The sequence below is a fragment of the Anopheles arabiensis genome, chromosome 3, assembly GCF_016920715.1.
Source record: "Anopheles arabiensis isolate DONGOLA chromosome 3, AaraD3, whole genome shotgun sequence".
NCBI classification, from domain to species: Eukaryota; Metazoa; Arthropoda; class Insecta; order Diptera; family Culicidae; genus Anopheles; species Anopheles arabiensis.
Window position 1 is genome coordinate 55,390,328 of NC_053518.1, and position 18,662 is coordinate 55,408,989.

General features: G+C 37.8%; 2 protein-coding genes across 15 annotated transcripts in view; both read left to right on the forward strand.

Moving 5' to 3' along the window:
- LOC120899765 (protein kinase C-binding protein NELL2-like) overlaps positions 1-18,662 on the forward strand; it is a 94,347-nt gene that overhangs the window by 34,712 nt on the left and 40,973 nt on the right. For 10 of the 11 annotated variants that reach the window (XR_005739097.1, XM_040305961.1, XM_040305960.1 and 7 more), the window contains exon 3: positions 5,619-5,729. Coding sequence is in view for 10 of the 11 variants with exons in the window: in XM_040305961.1 (XP_040161895.1) it covers positions 5,619-5,729 (111 nt within the window). In the remaining variant the exon portion in view is untranslated. Of the gene's footprint in view, positions 1-5,618; positions 5,730-17,126; positions 17,206-18,662 lie in introns of those variants that run through there. The other variant, XM_040305966.1, reaches the window with a different exon arrangement.
- On the forward strand, positions 15,452-17,820 carry LOC120899766 (UDP-glucuronosyltransferase 2A1-like). 4 transcript variants are annotated; one of them, XM_040305971.1, is made up of 4 exons: positions 15,452-15,673; positions 15,728-16,900; positions 16,977-17,112; positions 17,206-17,820. In XM_040305971.1, the coding sequence occupies exons 1-4, from the start codon at positions 15,540-15,542 to the stop codon at positions 17,266-17,268; spliced, it is 1,506 nt and encodes a 501-aa protein (XP_040161905.1). In that variant the 5' UTR covers positions 15,452-15,539; the 3' UTR covers positions 17,269-17,820. The 4 variants fall into 4 exon arrangements, with proteins under 4 accessions (XP_040161905.1, XP_040161906.1, XP_040161904.1 ...); XM_040305972.1 differs by having other exon boundaries at positions 15,728-15,756; positions 16,681-16,900; positions 16,977-17,820; XM_040305970.1 differs by having other exon boundaries at positions 16,977-17,820.

An 18,662-nucleotide genomic window follows, 5' to 3' on the forward strand; every position in this document is an offset into this window, starting at 1 on the left:
AGTGACAGCTCTACAGTATAACCGAACATGTCAACGCCTACTTCCGAACAATTCTATATCTCGCTGAAAGAGTCTATTATATGCCTGAACAAATCTATATCTCGCTGAAAGAGTCTATTATATGCCTGAACAAATCTACATCTCGCTGAACATGTCTATATAATCCTCGAAAACCCTGTAAATAATCAGAACCTACGTATACGGGACGTACAGATAGGTGAACGCATTTTTAAGTCGTCCCACAATTCAGCTATCTTGGGTCAAAGGTCAGCAACGACAATAGCATGGTAGCTGAGTTGCGCGCTGCCAACCAGTCATTCTACAGCCTGAAAAATCAGTTCACCTCAAAGAACCTGTTGCGACGGACGAAGCTGGGACTACATAGCAGCTATTATACCGGTACTCACTTCATAATATGATTGCAAACCTCCACAGAGTGCTTGAACGATTTCACTACCAGTTTGAAACATTCTCTTAACCGATTGAACTACTCCATTATATGACTCGAAACCCTGTATAGTCTCCATCCATTTTTCTCCAGGCACGGGTCAATGTTTGTCTGAGGCTTGCTGTACTGGGGTGACGTTTAAAATAGGAATTGGCCTTCATGTCGCGCCATATAGTGTAATCCAGCGGACATATCTTTCGCCCAGAGCAGAAGATGTTACTGCAAACAAGTTTTGCACTGAAAACAATTTTTGCACTGCAAACAACACAACGCTTTCGAAAGTACTGTTCTTTGGTCCACACAATAACATACTTACTTAAAAACCCTATGTAGACCTCCATGCTGACCTTGTCGCCTTCTGGAATGAACACCGGATCTATTTTTATGCCATCGGAAGCCACCTATCCTAACACCAAACGCTAGCAAAATGCTTGTTTAAATACAGGATCTTGTGCTCGTCAGCCACGTCTTTTACCATGAGATAACTAATGCATTGGTCTGTTCTGGAATTTTATACAGGATCAACAGTTAATATGCTCTCGCAGGGAAACAGAGCTGCCGATTTTTTTCGTATAAGTCCAAAATTATCTTACATCGTTCGACTTGTAGCTCCCAGATGCGGGTGGTACTCATATGAGGTTTAGTCCGTACCCTAGACTTCGACCCGTAACTTTACTTACTTACTTACTTACTTAGCCGGCGCTACAACCGCTTTGCGCTCTTGGCCTGCCTCAGGAGTGTCCGAAACCGCTCACGATCTCACGCCTTCGTCTGTCAGTCCGTTATCCCGGCCTGAATGGCGGACAGCTCCACGGCATCTTGCCACCTCTATTTAGGCCTACCAAGGCTCCTCTGTCCTTGTGGACGGCCTAAAAAGACTTTATGGGTTTGGTCGTCCGTTTCCATGCGTACAATATTGCCAGCCCACCGGAGCCTGGCGAGTTTGATGCACTGCACGACAGTAAGATTGCTGTACATCTTGTATAGCTCGTCATTATAAAGGCTCCTCGATTATCCTTCCACATACACGGGACCAAGAAGCCTTCTAAGCATCTTCCTCTCGCATGCCAAGAAGGCTTCGTCAGATTTGGACAGTGACCATGACTCAGAGACGTTTTAATCAAACTTGGTGTAAAAATTTATAGTAGGAGGATGAATAATATATCATTGCAAAGGAAATTTTATTTACTTTTAATGAAAAAAAAAATCTTTTCTTATTCTAGCACCACAAACTGAAAAAAATACTAAAAACAACATTTTTTCAATTCGGTAATGAATTAAAAAAATGTATAATTTTGTATATCTTCAATTTTTCTACAAACCTCATTCTACTTGCGGTCAACATGCTGTAAAAAATTCAGACTCATCATTTAACGCACAAAGAACAGAACGCCCTGTACTTGGCGTTGCGGCGTGTTCGGAATTTAAGTTCATTTTGCCTCATTTTGCTCATCACTGATAAGACCCACCTGTGATCTATCCAGCCACCTAGACTTAAGCTGAATCTCTGGATCTCTGCACATGGGAGATCATGTGTCTGAGGATTTAAAGTGTTTTCCATACGGTGGAAACAAAAAAATTACCAAAATTGTCAAAATTGCTTGCTCTCTCTTTCTCTCGTGTAGGCCTGCTCACGATACCGCTCGTCGTCGTGGCCCGGTCAAAAATCATTCACCAAGATTGCAGATTGCTAGAACCAACCTCCCAACTATGTAAACACCTGATTTCCAATAGGCCTTGCTTTACCTGAACCAGCCATCGAGCTCGCTGTGGTCCCCTGCACCTCGTGCAATACTGGGGGTCGCTGTCGTATACTTTCTTGAATCACGAAGAAAGAAACACTTCAGGAAACAGAAAAATGTTCGCGAATCCTTTTTGCCATGGAAGGGAAAGGATTTGTCATCCAACAATTTTTCCATGGAAAAGCACCTAATCTCTATTTTTGTCTTTATGTCTTCCGAATTTTCCGCACCAATAAACTTTTTTGTCGCAACAAAATGAAAAAGTTTTTAAAATAATTCAACGACAGGAACAGATATTTTACGAAAAGTTGCTTCCAAGGGTCATACAAATTTGCCTCACGGTAATCAAATTCTAAGCGTCAACTGATATTTAATTCTGACTTGAAAAACCCTTCGAATTTTAGACAGTAATATATTCTCATATTTAGCTTCGCTACTAAAACTTTGTAATGATTCACATGCACTATTTCCCGCAAATGTATGGACGCCACATGTCTTTTGATAATTTACATTGAATAATAACGAGGTTATGCCGGCCTATAGTATCACGCAGCCAGTAAAATATATTCATTGAAAAATTTGCAACGTCGAAAATAATTAATATGAACATATAAATGACTGCAAATCCCTTCACAGCAATATAGCACTATAACACACAAGCTTATATGAATCTCGAATCGCAACAAACTTTTTCTCACTGTAATAGTCACCTTTGCTACGCATGACAACCCCTCAAAAGAAGAAACACCATTGCAAGGAAGTCGGTTTGTTTGCAAAAGCTGCAAAGCAGCTATATCATCAGTACATCTGACTGGCGCCCCGAGGGTGACCATAAATAGATTTATTGTAGTGTTGGAAGTTTTATTTTCTTTTATTAACTCAACTTTCTCTTGTTTTCTTTTAGGAACTTCTTTTCGTTTCCAAATTGATTGCTTAAACTATGTCGCTTCTATTATGTGATACGAAATATTTAATCGAAAATCATTTTATCTAAATTGATTAATTGTGTTAAACAAAAAAATTGCTTAACATTAATTTGTTACAAGTTGTTACAAATTACAATCAACAATTGTATTTGTAACAAATATTCTTTAGGTTTTTACAATCAAATGCTCATCAAATGTTAATAAATGGCCAAACATTATTAGTAAATCTCATAATTTCTACTAACGATTAATAATTTCAACGTAATTAATTATTAACTGGACTATTATTTTCAATTATTTGAATCATGAATTGTTCTATATCGTATAAATGTAACTAGGAAGCATCTGTAACGACGTAAATCACAGGCATAATTTATGAAGATACTCCGATACTATTTCGACTAGTTGCGATAAGTCTGAAAGTCTTACGGGAATATCGCACGTGTTCAACTACTGTAACAAATCGCTCTGAAAACGACATAAATTATAGCAATAAAATCACGTGGGTATATTGTGCTGGTGTAGGGTACATATTTGGCGATATTATTAAAGAGCACAATGGTGTCGTTGTCGGACTGTCATCATTCGTAACATTGTTGAATTAAACTTGTAGAACATTTCTTAACACTTTTGCATGAATAGAAGAACAATGCTAATCATTTGACTAAAAGCTACTACGCCAGCAACACAATCTTAAAATAAATAAATATCTTTATAGCTGGGATTTCATTCATATATAGTTCAGCATTTGAGATATTCTACTAAGATAATATAGGTTTAGGAGGGAATGTTTTAATGAATTTTATGAAATATGTTCTAAACTCTTATCTAATTGATTTTCTATAAAAAAATTAAAAACATATGCACAAAGATACACAAAATATACGAAAACGCAAGAGGTGCCCTTCAATATGAAATCATTACTTGCTTTTCATAAACTGTTTTATACAAGAATGCTTTTGGTACTACTGCTGTCTGGTTCAATGATTTGATAATGCTTATATCATTGCTATATCCAGCATTTCATATGTGTTTGGCTAAAAGGTGATGAAATTTAAAAAATATTAAAATTCATCAAACTTAATAACTACTGTACAAAAAAGTCAAGTAAAGGAATACATTATTTCTGAGAAGTTTAGTATGGTCTGTATGACCCACTCTTCTTACTTCTTCTTAGAATTACTTACTCTTCTAATGTTACTGACTGAGAGAACATGTATTCATTTGTTGTATCACACTGTTATGTTGCCTGTATTAATTTAAAAAAAAACCTATTCGAATAACGGACACTTAAGGCATTTTTGGTATTTGATATTTTCATATTAATTCAATTTTTATTGTTCAAACATCTATATTACTTTACTTTACTAAAGCAAACCTTCTGTACATTCCTTAAAATTTTATTTGATACATTGTAAAATATCATAAATCTTGAACGATATTTTGATTCACATTCCGGACAGTTTCAAGCTCATGTTTCAAAATACGGACGATTTTATTCAGGTTCCGGACATGGTTCAAAATTCCTTTCATAATGTTCAAATCAGCACACAAACTACACCTTTTTAGTTTTTAACTTGTTTCAGGGTTTAGACACTTGATTCTGGATGTCGGAGTCCTCCTAGACCGACAGAACGACACTTTTAAATGCAACGGGGATTGTATGTTGTTTTTTTCTCGCACTCCTAGATAAATGGAACCAAAGAGTGGAACCCGCAAAAATATATTTTTAAGCAATTAATAAAAATTTACTTTGGCTGTCCGGAATTAAATATAAGATTTAAAAAACTTCCTTCGTTTTCAGGACAAAATTAAAAAAAAAAAGTGTTTTAATGAAATTTAGAGCACAATATTATAAAACAATGTTGTTTTCGCAATGATAACTAGTTCCACAATAGATTTTGATGTATTACAATGCACTTGGATGCGATTAACTATCGAAGAAATAACACTGGCGTGGGTTTGAAGCAAAATTGCTAAGAATGCCTCTGAGAGTGAACTGACCAACAGAAAATATCTATTTCGTATTTTTTCGGTATTTCGGTATTTGAAGCTGTCCGTAATTCAAATCATAACGGTATAATATCAATTAAAAGTGCATACCTTTAAGTTGCTAGAAGCTTTATCACATTTTTGGATTTGCATGTCGTGATGTAATTGGACCATCTATAATACAGTCAAAATGTTTCCTCATATACAGGGTTTCTGACAATTTATTGGTCGATTGATCTTTGGACCGTGTTCCATAGATTTTTGGATCGCTCCCATAATTTATTGGTATTGACGGAATGGATATCAATACAATTGAACAAAACAATTCTGAGAATAACCCAAAAATCGAGGGAACACACCAAAAAAATATGCAAGAACCAAAAAGTTATGGGAACCAACAAATAGATCGTGGGAAACCCTTTAATGTTATTATTAGTCCAGAGTAATGAACGATTTTGTATCAGAGTACAGCATCTACTAACTGCAACTTATAAATTTTTCAATCGACAGGTGGTGCATTGGATCCCGGCATCGATCTATTGGAAGCACTAAATATACAATCAAATATATCCCAGTATCCTGGGATAACGGTTACGCAATCCAGAGTTTTCCATTTATCAGGTAAATTGTAAATTGATGTTATTATATTCAGTATAATTATGAAAACTTTCTTTCTTTAGTTCTTAAAGTATTCTACTTTACCAGGTTCTAGCATCTGGAGAGTGTTTATTAAACCCAGAGATATGCTTAGGGAGCTACGTTTCCATGAAGTACGCGGATATTTTTCTTAGCTTAGTTTAGCTTTCATTGTTGAACAGTTCCATACTCCTCAAAATGGTTATCTTTGATTTTTTGCTCAATAATTGAAAAAAATACTAATATGAATACTAACTCTTCTTATTTCAGTATAAAATTTAATTGATAGTCTATTTGACCCCATAGAGTTATTAGATATTAAATATTCTCTAAGGAATACAACTTCCCTAGGTGTATAACATATTTAAACTAACCTTTAATTTATTTAAAATATATTTGAAATATTAAAAATTTAACATCAGGGCTCAGTAAAAAATTGTTTTAAATTTTATGTTTTTTGTAGTTGTCGATAAAAACGAACTAAAGCACTAATAAGAATGGAATATCGCCCAACTGAACTACCTACGGACAGACTTATAGACTGTCCAAGGGCCATGGGTTATGTATGAAATACATAAACCGGAATTGGCTGTACATTTATCCAGGAAGAAGTCTAGACACTGGCACCACTATGTTTGTGCCCTTTACAAATCTGTCTAGACTCCGTCTATATTTTTGGCGAGCTTTGTGGGGAGGTGATTATATGATACTTTTGCTATAGATTTTTGTTTATGCGTTCACGTTAGGTTCTCTGAAAAATGTATACATTCTTATTGGATTGTTGATTTGGGGTAATATTCCCGTGGCAGGGTTGGGCTGTTTGTTAGCATTTTTGTGATAAATATGAAGGGGGCGAAATCTTTATTGTTTAAATCAGCGATTCGCATACTTTTCAACAAACAAGCCAAGTTGAAGGCATTGATGAATCTACCGGTATTCTGAACTGTGTGTTATTTTGATGCATGCTGTTAATAAATAGTAGCAATGAAATTTCACGTAATATAATACTTATACATGTAAGTACAGCGGAATCCCTCATAACAAATACTCCTTATAACGAATTTTTCGCATAACGTGCAAATCTAAATGCTCTATGAGTCAACATCAAGCACCATAAAAGGTATGCATAAGTGTGGAGGAAAAGTGTAAGGGAAGTGTTACATTAACACCCACTGCCAGCCCAAATTCACGAGGTCATACAACAATTGAAAAAAATCAGGGGCAGGCCGTGGGCGCGTTCACTCTACGTTCAGATAACTATTTTCAGATCAGATAGTGGGGCTGAGAGTTTTTCTCTCAGTCCTAAAAATTGGAATGTCTGATCGAAACTACTTCTACTTCTTCTTCTTCTTCGGGGCTTGAACTCATAACAGGCATGTTTTTAAGTCGTTCAAGTTGACGACTGTACCACGAAACCGGCCTAAACACATTTTAATGGTAAACTAAAATCTCTACTCCCACAATTCTGCCTAGATGCAAGAGCTTAAACCAACGCCTAAAGTCCAATGTTGTGGTCCATTTTGCCCCTTTGTTTTGATGTGATTTGACATTTGGTATATGACCATCAGTGCTGCAAAATGTTGATGTCAAAATCCATGTTGACTGAAACATACTCCATGTCTGCGTCACGTACTCAATTGTGATGACCAGAGATGGTACTCAATACGACTGGTGAGAACAAAACACACTTCGTGACATTTTAGGAACCAACGGTTTGGTCAGCCACTTTGTCATCATTTTTTTAAAATGTGATCAGTTCTATTCAGACATATTCATGACAAATTCCGGCTTCTTCTTCTACTTCTTTGGCTCAACAACCGTTGTCGGTCAAGGCCTGCCTTTACCTGTTGTGGGTTTGGCTTTCAGTGACTAATTGATTTCCCCCCATAGCAGGATAGTCAATCCTACGTATGGCGGCACGGTCTAATTGGGGCTTGAACCCATGACGGGCATGTTGTTAAGTCGTACGAGTTGACGACTGTACTACGAGACCGGCCTAAATTCCGGCTTAAAACAAAATAATGTCAGCCTCACGAGCTCTACTGTGATGATGATAGGTGAAACTCAAACAGTTGTGGCGACCATCACAAGCTTGGTGACATTGTGTGCGACTAACTGTTGGTCAGTCACTTGGTCACGACATTTTCAGTCGGTGATCATCACGATAGTCGTGGGAGATATGCGGTGCGAGCGAGTGATTCCAATAAACAAAATGAGCATGGTTTCTCGCTCTGTTTAACTCGACCGGTATTAAGTTCAGCTTGTCAGTCATGGTATCGCTTTTGACTCAAGCACTCGGATGTCGTAATCGGCATGTCACGACTCACTTTCATTGAGTATCAGCAATGAGCATCAAGGTACCACGGATATGTTCATTGTTTTCGTTGGTGAAAATCTCGTGATACTCATGACATTTTGCACTATGGCAAGGCCATTTTACAATACATTTTCACAACGTTTGATGTTGAATTTTAAATTTCATTATATTCATTGATATTTGTTATTAATGTTGAAGCAGGCATGTATTTTGTATGCTACATCCAAAAGGGCAAGTACGATAAATAGCAGGTGATTAATAAGTTATATGTTTAAGCTATCAGAAAATAAAGTTAGTTACAATTTTACCTCAGAACAAGAAGGTTGACTTATATTAACTCTATTAAGTTATGGGCCCAGAAGCGAAACATTTCTGAAGAAATAATGAAAAAAGTTTAAGTCCCCAAGTAGAATGTAACGAACTATAGCAGCTAGAAGTTCAATACCAAACTACTGCTAATTTGTGAGAATCTTTGGAAATACATCGCCAAGGCAGACCAGGGAGAGCAAGTTTCTACCGAAGGAAACGATGCTGCTGCCGATGCTTCGTTTAACGAAGTAACGAAGCAGGAAAGCTACTCCGAGTCCGTCCTGAAAACTGGTTCGTATAAGAAGACAATTTATTGTCATTATTGTAAGAAACCAGGGCACAAGCAGCGTGAGTGTCGGAAACTAGCGAGCGACCAGGAAGCAGACACCAGGAACACTAAGAACGAACCGAAATATACGAAAAATCCACCCAAGGCAAAGGCGCGATCGAATAAGTGAAAATTACACTTTCATAGCGAAAAGGACTACGTGAGGATTCCGAAGCAGAATCGATCGAAGTTCGATGCAGCAGCACAAAAGATTGCTTTTCTTGGCTACTCATCGCAACAGAAAGCATTTCGATTCCTAGATCGAAGTACCGGAAAGATCGTCAACAGCCGAGATGCACAATTCTTACAAACTAGCGTTTGCCGAGAAGAAGAGGACGAAAATGGAAATTTTACTGAATACCATTTTTCCCCGATCGAAAATTCCGCATCTAATTCTCTTCCTATCGTTGCAGGGGACGTTCTCGGTGAGCTAGTGGATAGCAGTTCAGAAGAATTAACGTTAGATTATGAGGATGATACAGGTGATGCATCTTCCGATGACGATGCTACACTCACCGAGCAACTTGATACCGTTGAACGCCCCCTCAACGCACCGAGTGAACCGACAACATCAAGTATATCGATTCGGGTATCCAGTAGAGTCAACAGAGGAGTATCACTTGAACGATTCGCTAAATAAAGCAAAATAGCCGCTCAAACATCATGGAAACCACGGACGCTAGCAGAAGCGCTAGCAAGCTCTGAGTGGGAGTATCGGAAGACCGCAATGAATGAGGAAATTGATGCGCAACATGAAAATTGCACCTGGGATCTCATGTGTCTGCCCTCCAACCGGAAGCCAATCGAATGTCGATGGGTTTTCCAGAAGAAGCTGGACGAGCACGGGAATGTCGCAAGATAAAATGCTCGACACGTCGCTCAGGGTTGTAGTCAGAAATTTAGCACATTCCGAGCACTTTTGTCGGTAGCATCACGACGCGGGATGCAGGTGAATCACGTCGATATCAAGACGGCGTATTTATATGAGGAGGAGCTTGTATCGCCTTAAGCAAAGCTGGAAGGGTCTGGAACAAGACCATCATGGACGTGTTGCACCAGTTACAGTATGAAGCTACCGAAGCTGATAACTGTCTATTTGCGAAGACCTCGGGTGAATTGGCGTTCGTTTTACTCTCTGACGTATGTTGACAACATCCTGATTGTTACCAATGGTGACAAGGAGTACGAACGAATACGCAGATATTTGGAAATAAAATTCGGTAAGGCTCAGCCCTTTACGTTACATTGGAGAAGCGCTACATTCCTTAAAATATTCCCAGGCAGTGTACAATATTTAGCAGTGTTAAGTGTACATTATTTAAATGAAAAATATTTTAAATTGCTTTAAGACGAATCGATACCTACGGAATTAAGTTTTTAAATTACAAGTAAATAACAGGTTTAATTTTTTTCATTGTTGCACTATGGTTTATGAAAAATAATCTGAAAGAAAGAAGTTCATAAACACCCCAAAAGCTTTCAATTGGAGTAACATTTCCTATGAGTTCCTATGAACATATAAAATATTAGAAATATTCATAAATAAATTTCAAATTACTTTAGGGCTCTTTTTTAAAGTGAGGTTAATGAGGTTAATAAATACTTGTATATTTTTCTTTATCCTGCTTTATCAATAGCTGGGTTAATAAATGAATAATCTTTTGTTTTTTATTCCAACCCTTTTTAATGTATACAGGATTTTCGAGGATTATATAGACATGTTCAGCGAGTTGTAGATTCGTTCAGGCAAGATTGTTTTAATTGTAAATGTTGAAGTTGTTACAACTCTTTTGCTGTTAAAAATGATAGCTTAATAATATTATTATAATTTATTTATACTCATGAATTGCCGATTAGTTTTATCTTTAATAGCGATTGCTGTACTTTTTTATGTTTGTTCTAAATTTGCTGCTTTTCTAATTATCACATAAAAATAATCAATATTAAGGCATGATTTTCTATTAATTTGCTCATCCACGGCGGTTGATACAGGTGTTCAAAAATGCTGCTTGGGTTTGTGATAAATAGGCGTTACGCGTAACGCAAGTTTAACGGAGGGCTGAGCCTTACTTTTACTCAAAATTCAAGATCTCGGTAATGTGAGAAAATTCCTGGGCATCGACGTGGAGCGATAAAAAGATGGAAGTTTCCTGTTGAACCAAGAATCTTACATAGACCGGATTGTTGCTCGATTCAGAGTGAATCAAGCGAAATCGTCGCCGATTCTGATGGACCCGGTTTACGTCACTGCAGAGCAAAAGGAGGAGAAGGAAGTACTCACCGCTGAAAAATATTAAAGTCTGGTGGGAATTTTGCTCTACATCGCCGTATGCACACGTCCTGATCTGGCAATAACGGCCTCCATCCTCGGTCGGAAAGTTAGCAAACCAACGGAGATCGATTGTACCGAAGCCAATCGAGCGTTGTGGTATTTGAAAGGCTCCTCAGAGTTAAAGCTGAAGCTAGGAGGAGTCGTTCATCTCGATGGCTACGCCGACGCCGGCTAGGCTAGCGATCGTTCGGACCGAAAATAAAATTCTGATTTCTTGTTTAAGCTTGGCGGTGGAACAATTAGTTGGACAGCAAAGAAGCAAGAGTGTGATATGTTGTCTTCAACTGAAGCAGAATATGTCGCGCTTGCAGAAGCTAGCAAGGAGCTCCTGTGGCTTCTGAAATTAATGCGTGGAATACAAGAAGATATAAAGCACCCTGTGAGGATCTATGAGGATAATCAGAGTTGTATAAGTATGCTACGCCCTGAAGAAGGAACCAGATGCACGAAGCATATGGACTCGAGATATAATCATTCAAGATTTATTTAAGTCAGGAATTTATAATGTGAAGTATTGTCCGACAGATGATATGTTTGCAGACATGTTGACAAATCGTCTGGCAAAGATAAACCTACAGAAAATGAGAGAAGAGGTAAATTTACAGAGTATCGTCGTTGAGGAGGAGTGTTGAAGTAGGCATGCCTGGCTGCCAACCGGCCATTCTACAGCCTGAGAAATAAGTTCACCTTAAAGAACCTGCCGCGACGAACGAAGCTGGGACTACATAGCACATATATAATACCGGTACTCAAATATGTGTGGAAGGACAATGAAGGAGCTGATATAATGACGAACTATACGAGATGTACGGCAATCTTACTGTCGTGCAACGCATCGAACTCGCCAGGCTCCGGTGGGCTGGCCATGTTATAGGCATGGAAACGGAAACAGAGCTCGTAAAAACTTGTTAGGCCATGTATTGTATTGTATTGTATTGTATTGTATTGTATTGTTTATTGTATTAAGTGATTGGCCAAACAAGCGGCCTTATCACTGAATTAAAACTAAAACTTAAATAACTAACGCAGTGTACAATGACAAAACGAATCAACAGAATCTAGTAGGTAGGTGCCAGTCAAATAAAATGTAACGCTGATTAAATTTACGGGCCATCGCAGTCATTGGGTCGTTCTCGCTATATGCACGTCTTGTAAGGTCAGTTCTTATTAGTCTGTAGTTACGGAACACTCTAGGAGGGACATTTATGTTGACTCTAGCCAGTTGTTCTGTCGAATCTATCTCACCGACAATAAGTTTGGACAAAAACGTACATTGGGCATTATCACGTCTCCTAGCAAGTGTGTCCAAACCAAACAACAAACAACGAGTATGATACGATGGACGAGGGGTTACATTACGCCACGGAGTGAAGTGTAGGACAATACGAGTAACTCTCTTTTGGACAGCTTCTATTCTATTGGACCAAACACTAGAGAACGGACACCAAACTGTAGAACTAAACTCGAGGATGGAACGAACATAGGACTTATACAGAGTTAACAGGCAGAGTGGGTCATTAAGCTCTCTCGAATGTCGACGAATAAGAACGAGAACAGCAGTGGTCCCAAGTTGCTGCCCTGAGGGACGCCAGATGAACTCTCGAAAACGTTAGAGGAGACACCATCGATTTGTACGTAGTAGCTACGTTCAGAGATATAGGACCTGAACCAATTCACCAGCGGAGTAGAGAGACCGATCCGGGTGAGCTTAGCCAACAGCAAGCGATGGTTCACACGATCAAACGCAGCCTTAAGATCAGTGTATACTGCATCCATCTGAGCTCCGGAAGTAAAGGCTGCGTGGCAGTTGGAGACGAATTCCACCAGGTTTGTGGTAACACTGCGTCGAGGAAAGAAACCATGCTGGCGTGTAGAAATATAAGAACGACAGTGATACATTAGCGAGTTTTGTATGACGATCTCAAACACCTTGGCACAAGAAGGCAAGGTGGTTATACCGCGGTAGTTCTCAGCAGAGTTTTTATCTCCTTTTTTGTACAGTTAGAATTTACTGGTTGAACTTCGATTCCCTGCCAACTATTGAATATTTGCCTTTTAGTTGGCACGTTTTTCCATACAAAAGAATTCTGATTGTTTTCTAGGCAAGCCATGGGATTGTTTTGAATTTTTCAAAAAACCGGGTATTTCATACAAACGCATGCTTTGTAATTAATCTGTCTGCCAACTATCGAGCGTTCAACTAAAAAGGCCGCCAATTAAAAAGCGTCCAATTATTGAATTCTGAATGTATTTACATTGAAATTTGACATTTATTGGATTCAGTGGCGGATTTAGGGTATCGGGGACCCTAGGCGGAAAGAAGAGTTGATACCCCCTGTAAAAGATGAGTGGGGGCGGGAGGGTTGAAATGCGAATCATTTCAACCCCCCGCCCCCACTCACCATTTACAGGGGGCATCAACTCTTCTTTCCTCCTTCCGAGGGCCCTCGTAGCTAGTACTCTGTCCATTTTTATAATTACTGCATACTATTGACAACCGATCTACGGAGCCCCTACATCGGCGGGGCCCCAGGTGACCGCCTAGTCCGCCTACCGTCAGATCCGCCGCTGATTAGATACTAATTATTTGATCGATTTGTTGTTAGGATGATCTCATCCTAATGGTCGGCAAAATACAAATCGCATTTGGCTCTCGCTGGCTAGGTGGTCGCTTTTGTTTTTGTTTGAGCCATCATACTCATGCTCATGCTAGAGTTTGCTCGGTTTGACTCTACGCACGTGAAACGGGCACATGAACGTGCTCTATCGTGAGCAGGCCAACAAGAGAGAGAAAGAGAGAGAGAGAGAGAAAGAGAGAGGCGTGAAACTTTCTGTAGATTTTGGTTGTTTAAGACCCCAGAAGTGTAGGGGGATCAGACTTAAATATCCTTAGCATTACTACCATTACGTCGTTAGTTAATCGATCCGTTGCCGAATAAGGTTATCTGTAGGTCGGAGGTCAACACAACAACCAAACACGGATTACAACCAACACCCTGCGTCAGCTTATGGTGGACAGGCTTCTTAAACTGGTGTTAAATTTGGAAAAATATCAGCAGCCATCGACTAAATAACAAAATTCTACACGGATTGCTCACATCGGGCAGCTTCAACATGCCCATATTGCTCTCAAATAGAGACATTGGAGCATAAGTTTGCTGAATGCTCGAGAATAGCCAGTTGCTGGAGTACTCTTCTTCCTCTTCTTCTTTTTCTTGGGACAACAACCGCTGTCGGTCAAGGCCTGCCTGTACCCACTACTGAAGTGAGCTTGGCTTTCAGTGACTTATTGTTACCATAGCAGGATAGTCAGTACTACGTATCGGGGCACGGTCTATTCGGGACTTGAACCCATCATGGGCATGTTGGCACGTCGTACGAGTTGACGACTGTACCACCAGACCGACCGGCTGGAGTACTCTACTACAAGCAATACGGTCGATAATTTATGACGATACCCTGACTTTCCAATCCCTTCTTTTGTCTTTTTAAACAATATTTATTCCAGCAAGAGGAATCCTATCCTAAGTCTATTTGCAAAATACATCATCCATATTGTAGGAAACAACAATGCTGTAATCAATGTAGAAGTCCTTAAATGTTCATTTTAAATCCTGTCAATCGGTCCATACATGTATTCCTAGCGCCCTTTGTTTAAGATAGTGTTAAAGATGATTTAATGAGCATTATCAAAAAGCCTCAAAGTTACCCGAGATCCCTTACTATATAGTATTGACTATGGTGTTGTGTGGTGCCGATAATTCAGAGAAGTACAAATGGTCAACGAACCTTCGTTAGTCCCAGAAAATGAAGTACAACTATCATAACAATCATGTTTAATCCATGCATACTGATTTGAATTACGTCTATCTTCTAAGGCAATTTATTCATATTGACTTGAACTGTTATGTTTATACAAACGATCATACCATCGTTACTAATAAATCATCGCTGCGACAGCTACGACCGATTTAGTACCATTAAGGGAATTATCAATTTAAACACTGTTGAAAATATGTGTAGGTACAGACTGTGCAAAAGAAATAAAACAAACACCAATCAAATCGTACAAAGATTTCAAATGTTGGTTGATTATGTTTTTTTTTGTATTTTGTGTCTTTGTAAATAGTATATGATATGAATAGTATATGAGTATATGAATAGTAATATGATAAAAAATTACGTTGCTATAAATAACATCAATATTAAAAATATTTCAAAGTATGAAATATTGTAATAAGATATACAGGATGTTTAATCAAATGATAACATATTCAAATGTATGTTTTATTTTACGAGCAACTCATTCATGAGATAAACGTATACATACATCCCGCGCTGTGAAATGCCACTTCACCTTCATTCAGGGCTATTTAAGTAAGCTCACTTGTCGGAGCGATCACTTTATCCTATCTGTTTATCTGTCATCCTAACATCAACCGGATCAGTCTTCTTGCATATTTTCGTTAGATAAGACGAAGATTTAGTGAAAGGCAGCAATTCATAAAAATGAATAATGTATCGCAGTTACCAATCGTGTTTATAATATTTTTAATAATGCTGCTTGTGATATCTATTCGTGGTACGAATCTCAGCAACATTCTTTACATAAGTGCCGTTGCATCGCCAAGTCACTTTCTTTGGTAAGTATTGAAAATACACGCCAAGCCAAAAAACTTATGAAATTTAAATTTTAGGAGCCAACAATTTTCATCCATACTTGCCAGTAATGGTCACAACGTCACCTTATTGAACATCTATAAAGAGGGAAAACAAAATAATCTTCATTTTCTTAAACTAGATGGCGTTGACAATGCATTATCATTGGACCACTCTGTAGATTATTTGGCATTACATTCCATGTCTCCTTTAGAACTACTCTTTTCATTTTTTGAGCTCGAATACATGGTTTGTGAACATTCAATTGCATCTAAACAATTTCTTAAGTTATTAAACTACCCAAAACACTTTACATTCAATCTTATTATACATGACCATCTGGCTGGTCCTTGTTTACTACTTTTATTAAAACGATTCAATTTCCCTCCGCTAATTATGGCTTCAGCTTCTAATATTCTGTCGAGTGTAGAGTGCATCATGGGGTCTCTTACGTACCCAGGTTTTATACCAAGCTCTCTTCGTGATCCACCAGAAACATTTGGGTATCTGGATAGAATCTACAATTATATGTTAACAACCTATGAATTTTTATTTAAAAGGTACTACAGTGACCCTCGAATTGACAGTTTGATTCAAAGTCGTTTTCAGAACATAACATCAGTATCTCGCTTAGAATCTACCGCAGTGGTAGTACTAATGAACTCTATAACTCTTTTAGAAACACCAGAACCTCAAATTTGGCGTGTTGTCAACGTCGGAGGGTTGCACATAACTGCTCCAAAAATGCTTCCAGAGTTTTTATATCAACATGCAAATAGAACATATGAAAAATGTGTGCTTATATCCTTTGGAAGTAATCTAAAGCTTGACAGTTTAAATAACTTTATTGCACAGACCATAATTACTGTTGCACAACTTTTGCCAAACTTTATTTTTTTGTGGAAAGTTGATATACAAAAACCAGCAATTGAAGGACTTATTCCAGAAAATGTAATAACTTCAGATTGGTTTCCTCAAAATGATATCTTAGGAAGTGGAATGGTTGATGTGTTGTTTACACATGGAGGGCTATTGACGATTCAAGAAGCAATGTGGCACGGTATACCAATGCTTGGTACTCCAAATTATGGTGATCAGTACCAAAATGTTCATCGCATAGAGAAACTGGGAATAGGCAAGAAGCTGTATCTAGAAGAATTAAACCCAGTATCATTAAAAGGTAATTTGCTTGGCATCATCCACAATGAAAGGTACGTGTATATCGTCGTTACAAAAGAGTATCCTAATTTGTGTGATTATTATTGATTACTTTTCATTACTCATTAGGTACAAACAGAGAGCTACAGCAATCGCAAAAACCATTCGTGATGAACAAATAACACCTCAAAGAAAAGCTCTTTGGACTGTAGAATGGGTGTTAAGAAACTACGGAACCATCCAACTGTTAGATGATTTGAATGAAGTAGGATATATTGAAAAGAATTCTCTGGATGTATTGTCAACCCTGATAATTATATCTATATGTATAAATTTCCTGTTATTTCGTATTATACAGGTTTGTGTCAGTTTTATGACTGCTAGAGTTGTTCGAAAAAATAAGATGAAGAAAACACCTTAACATCACTGATAAGATCTAAAGCCATTTCTAACCAACGGTTAGAGTCCCTAACAAATAGGGTAATTTGTCAATTGTTGCACACTGAAGGGATTGTTTGATTTCAATCAAAATATAAAATACAAAGGTGTTCACTGGGCAAATTAAACCTTAGCTAGTGAGGCACATTTCTTATTGGTTTAGCAAAGAAATCCATTCGTTGTGATTGAAATCAGTCGAAAAACTTTCATCTGTGTTAAAAAAAAAACAAAAAGTGCTCTTTAAAAAAATAAAACAGTGGAATATTCTACAGAAATGCTCAATATTTAAGGAAAAATGCTGGCTTTCATCAATTCTTTATAAATATTTGGATAAACAACAGTTTATACGCAATGTCCGATAAGTGGAGATGTGCCACAATTGTCAAATTATTCTAAGTTTTACTGAAATAATAACACACAAAAACAAGACGCATTTTGAAACGCATTTTTTTACATTTTGAAATTTTACGATATAGTCAATTTTTATAATAATATTTTGCTGCTGAAAATATATCTACTCACTTAAGAAACGTCATTTAATTTGTTTCAGCGTAGGTTTCAAAGTCCAAACAGGATTACAGGTCGACGCATAGCTCTTTTTTGCACTAATGCAAAGATCTTGGCTTTGACAGTTGCCTCGTTCATTTCTACACGCACACAAGCTCGAAGTGAACGGGGTTTTAATTTTGTAACTGTTTTTTTCTTATTTAGGTGCTCTTTTTTTCATAATTGAATAGAGTCAAGTATGTGTTCAAATGTGTTCTCCCAACAAAAATTCTTACCAAACATACTGGTTTGCTCAAAATTTACAGTTTTCTTTGTGCCAAATACTTCTGAATATCAAAGATTTTTGGGTGTTTTTTTTCTGTGTATGGTACTCATTACAGGATTTTCCAAGTCAGTTTCGAATTTAAACATTGTTATTCACCGCTTGCAAAATGTTGTCGATATGACATTTCATTTCCATCATAATAATTTTTAATTTCTACAGCATGATTTTAAACGCGGCTTTCAGCTAGATTGAGTTTGACAGTTATTTGTTATGTGTTTAAAATTATGTTTGAAACTTGGATGCGGTGAATAACAATGTTTACTTTCGAAACTGACTTGAAAAACCCTATAATACAGGGGTTTCCAAATCTCTTTCGAATGTGCACATAATCTACAGTAGAACGTCGATTATCCGGGGGCGGATTAACCGGCGGGCGGCTTAACCGTGCGCATAAATGTGACAGCTGTTCAAACGTACAGCGAACATTTGCAGCGATAGTCAAGTGAACAACCAGTTTTGCAGTTCTGTAGTGTCTAGTGGTATTTTCGAAATTCATTTTTGGTCATGAAAAGTTGTTAAACCTATAGTTATTGTTAAAATAATAT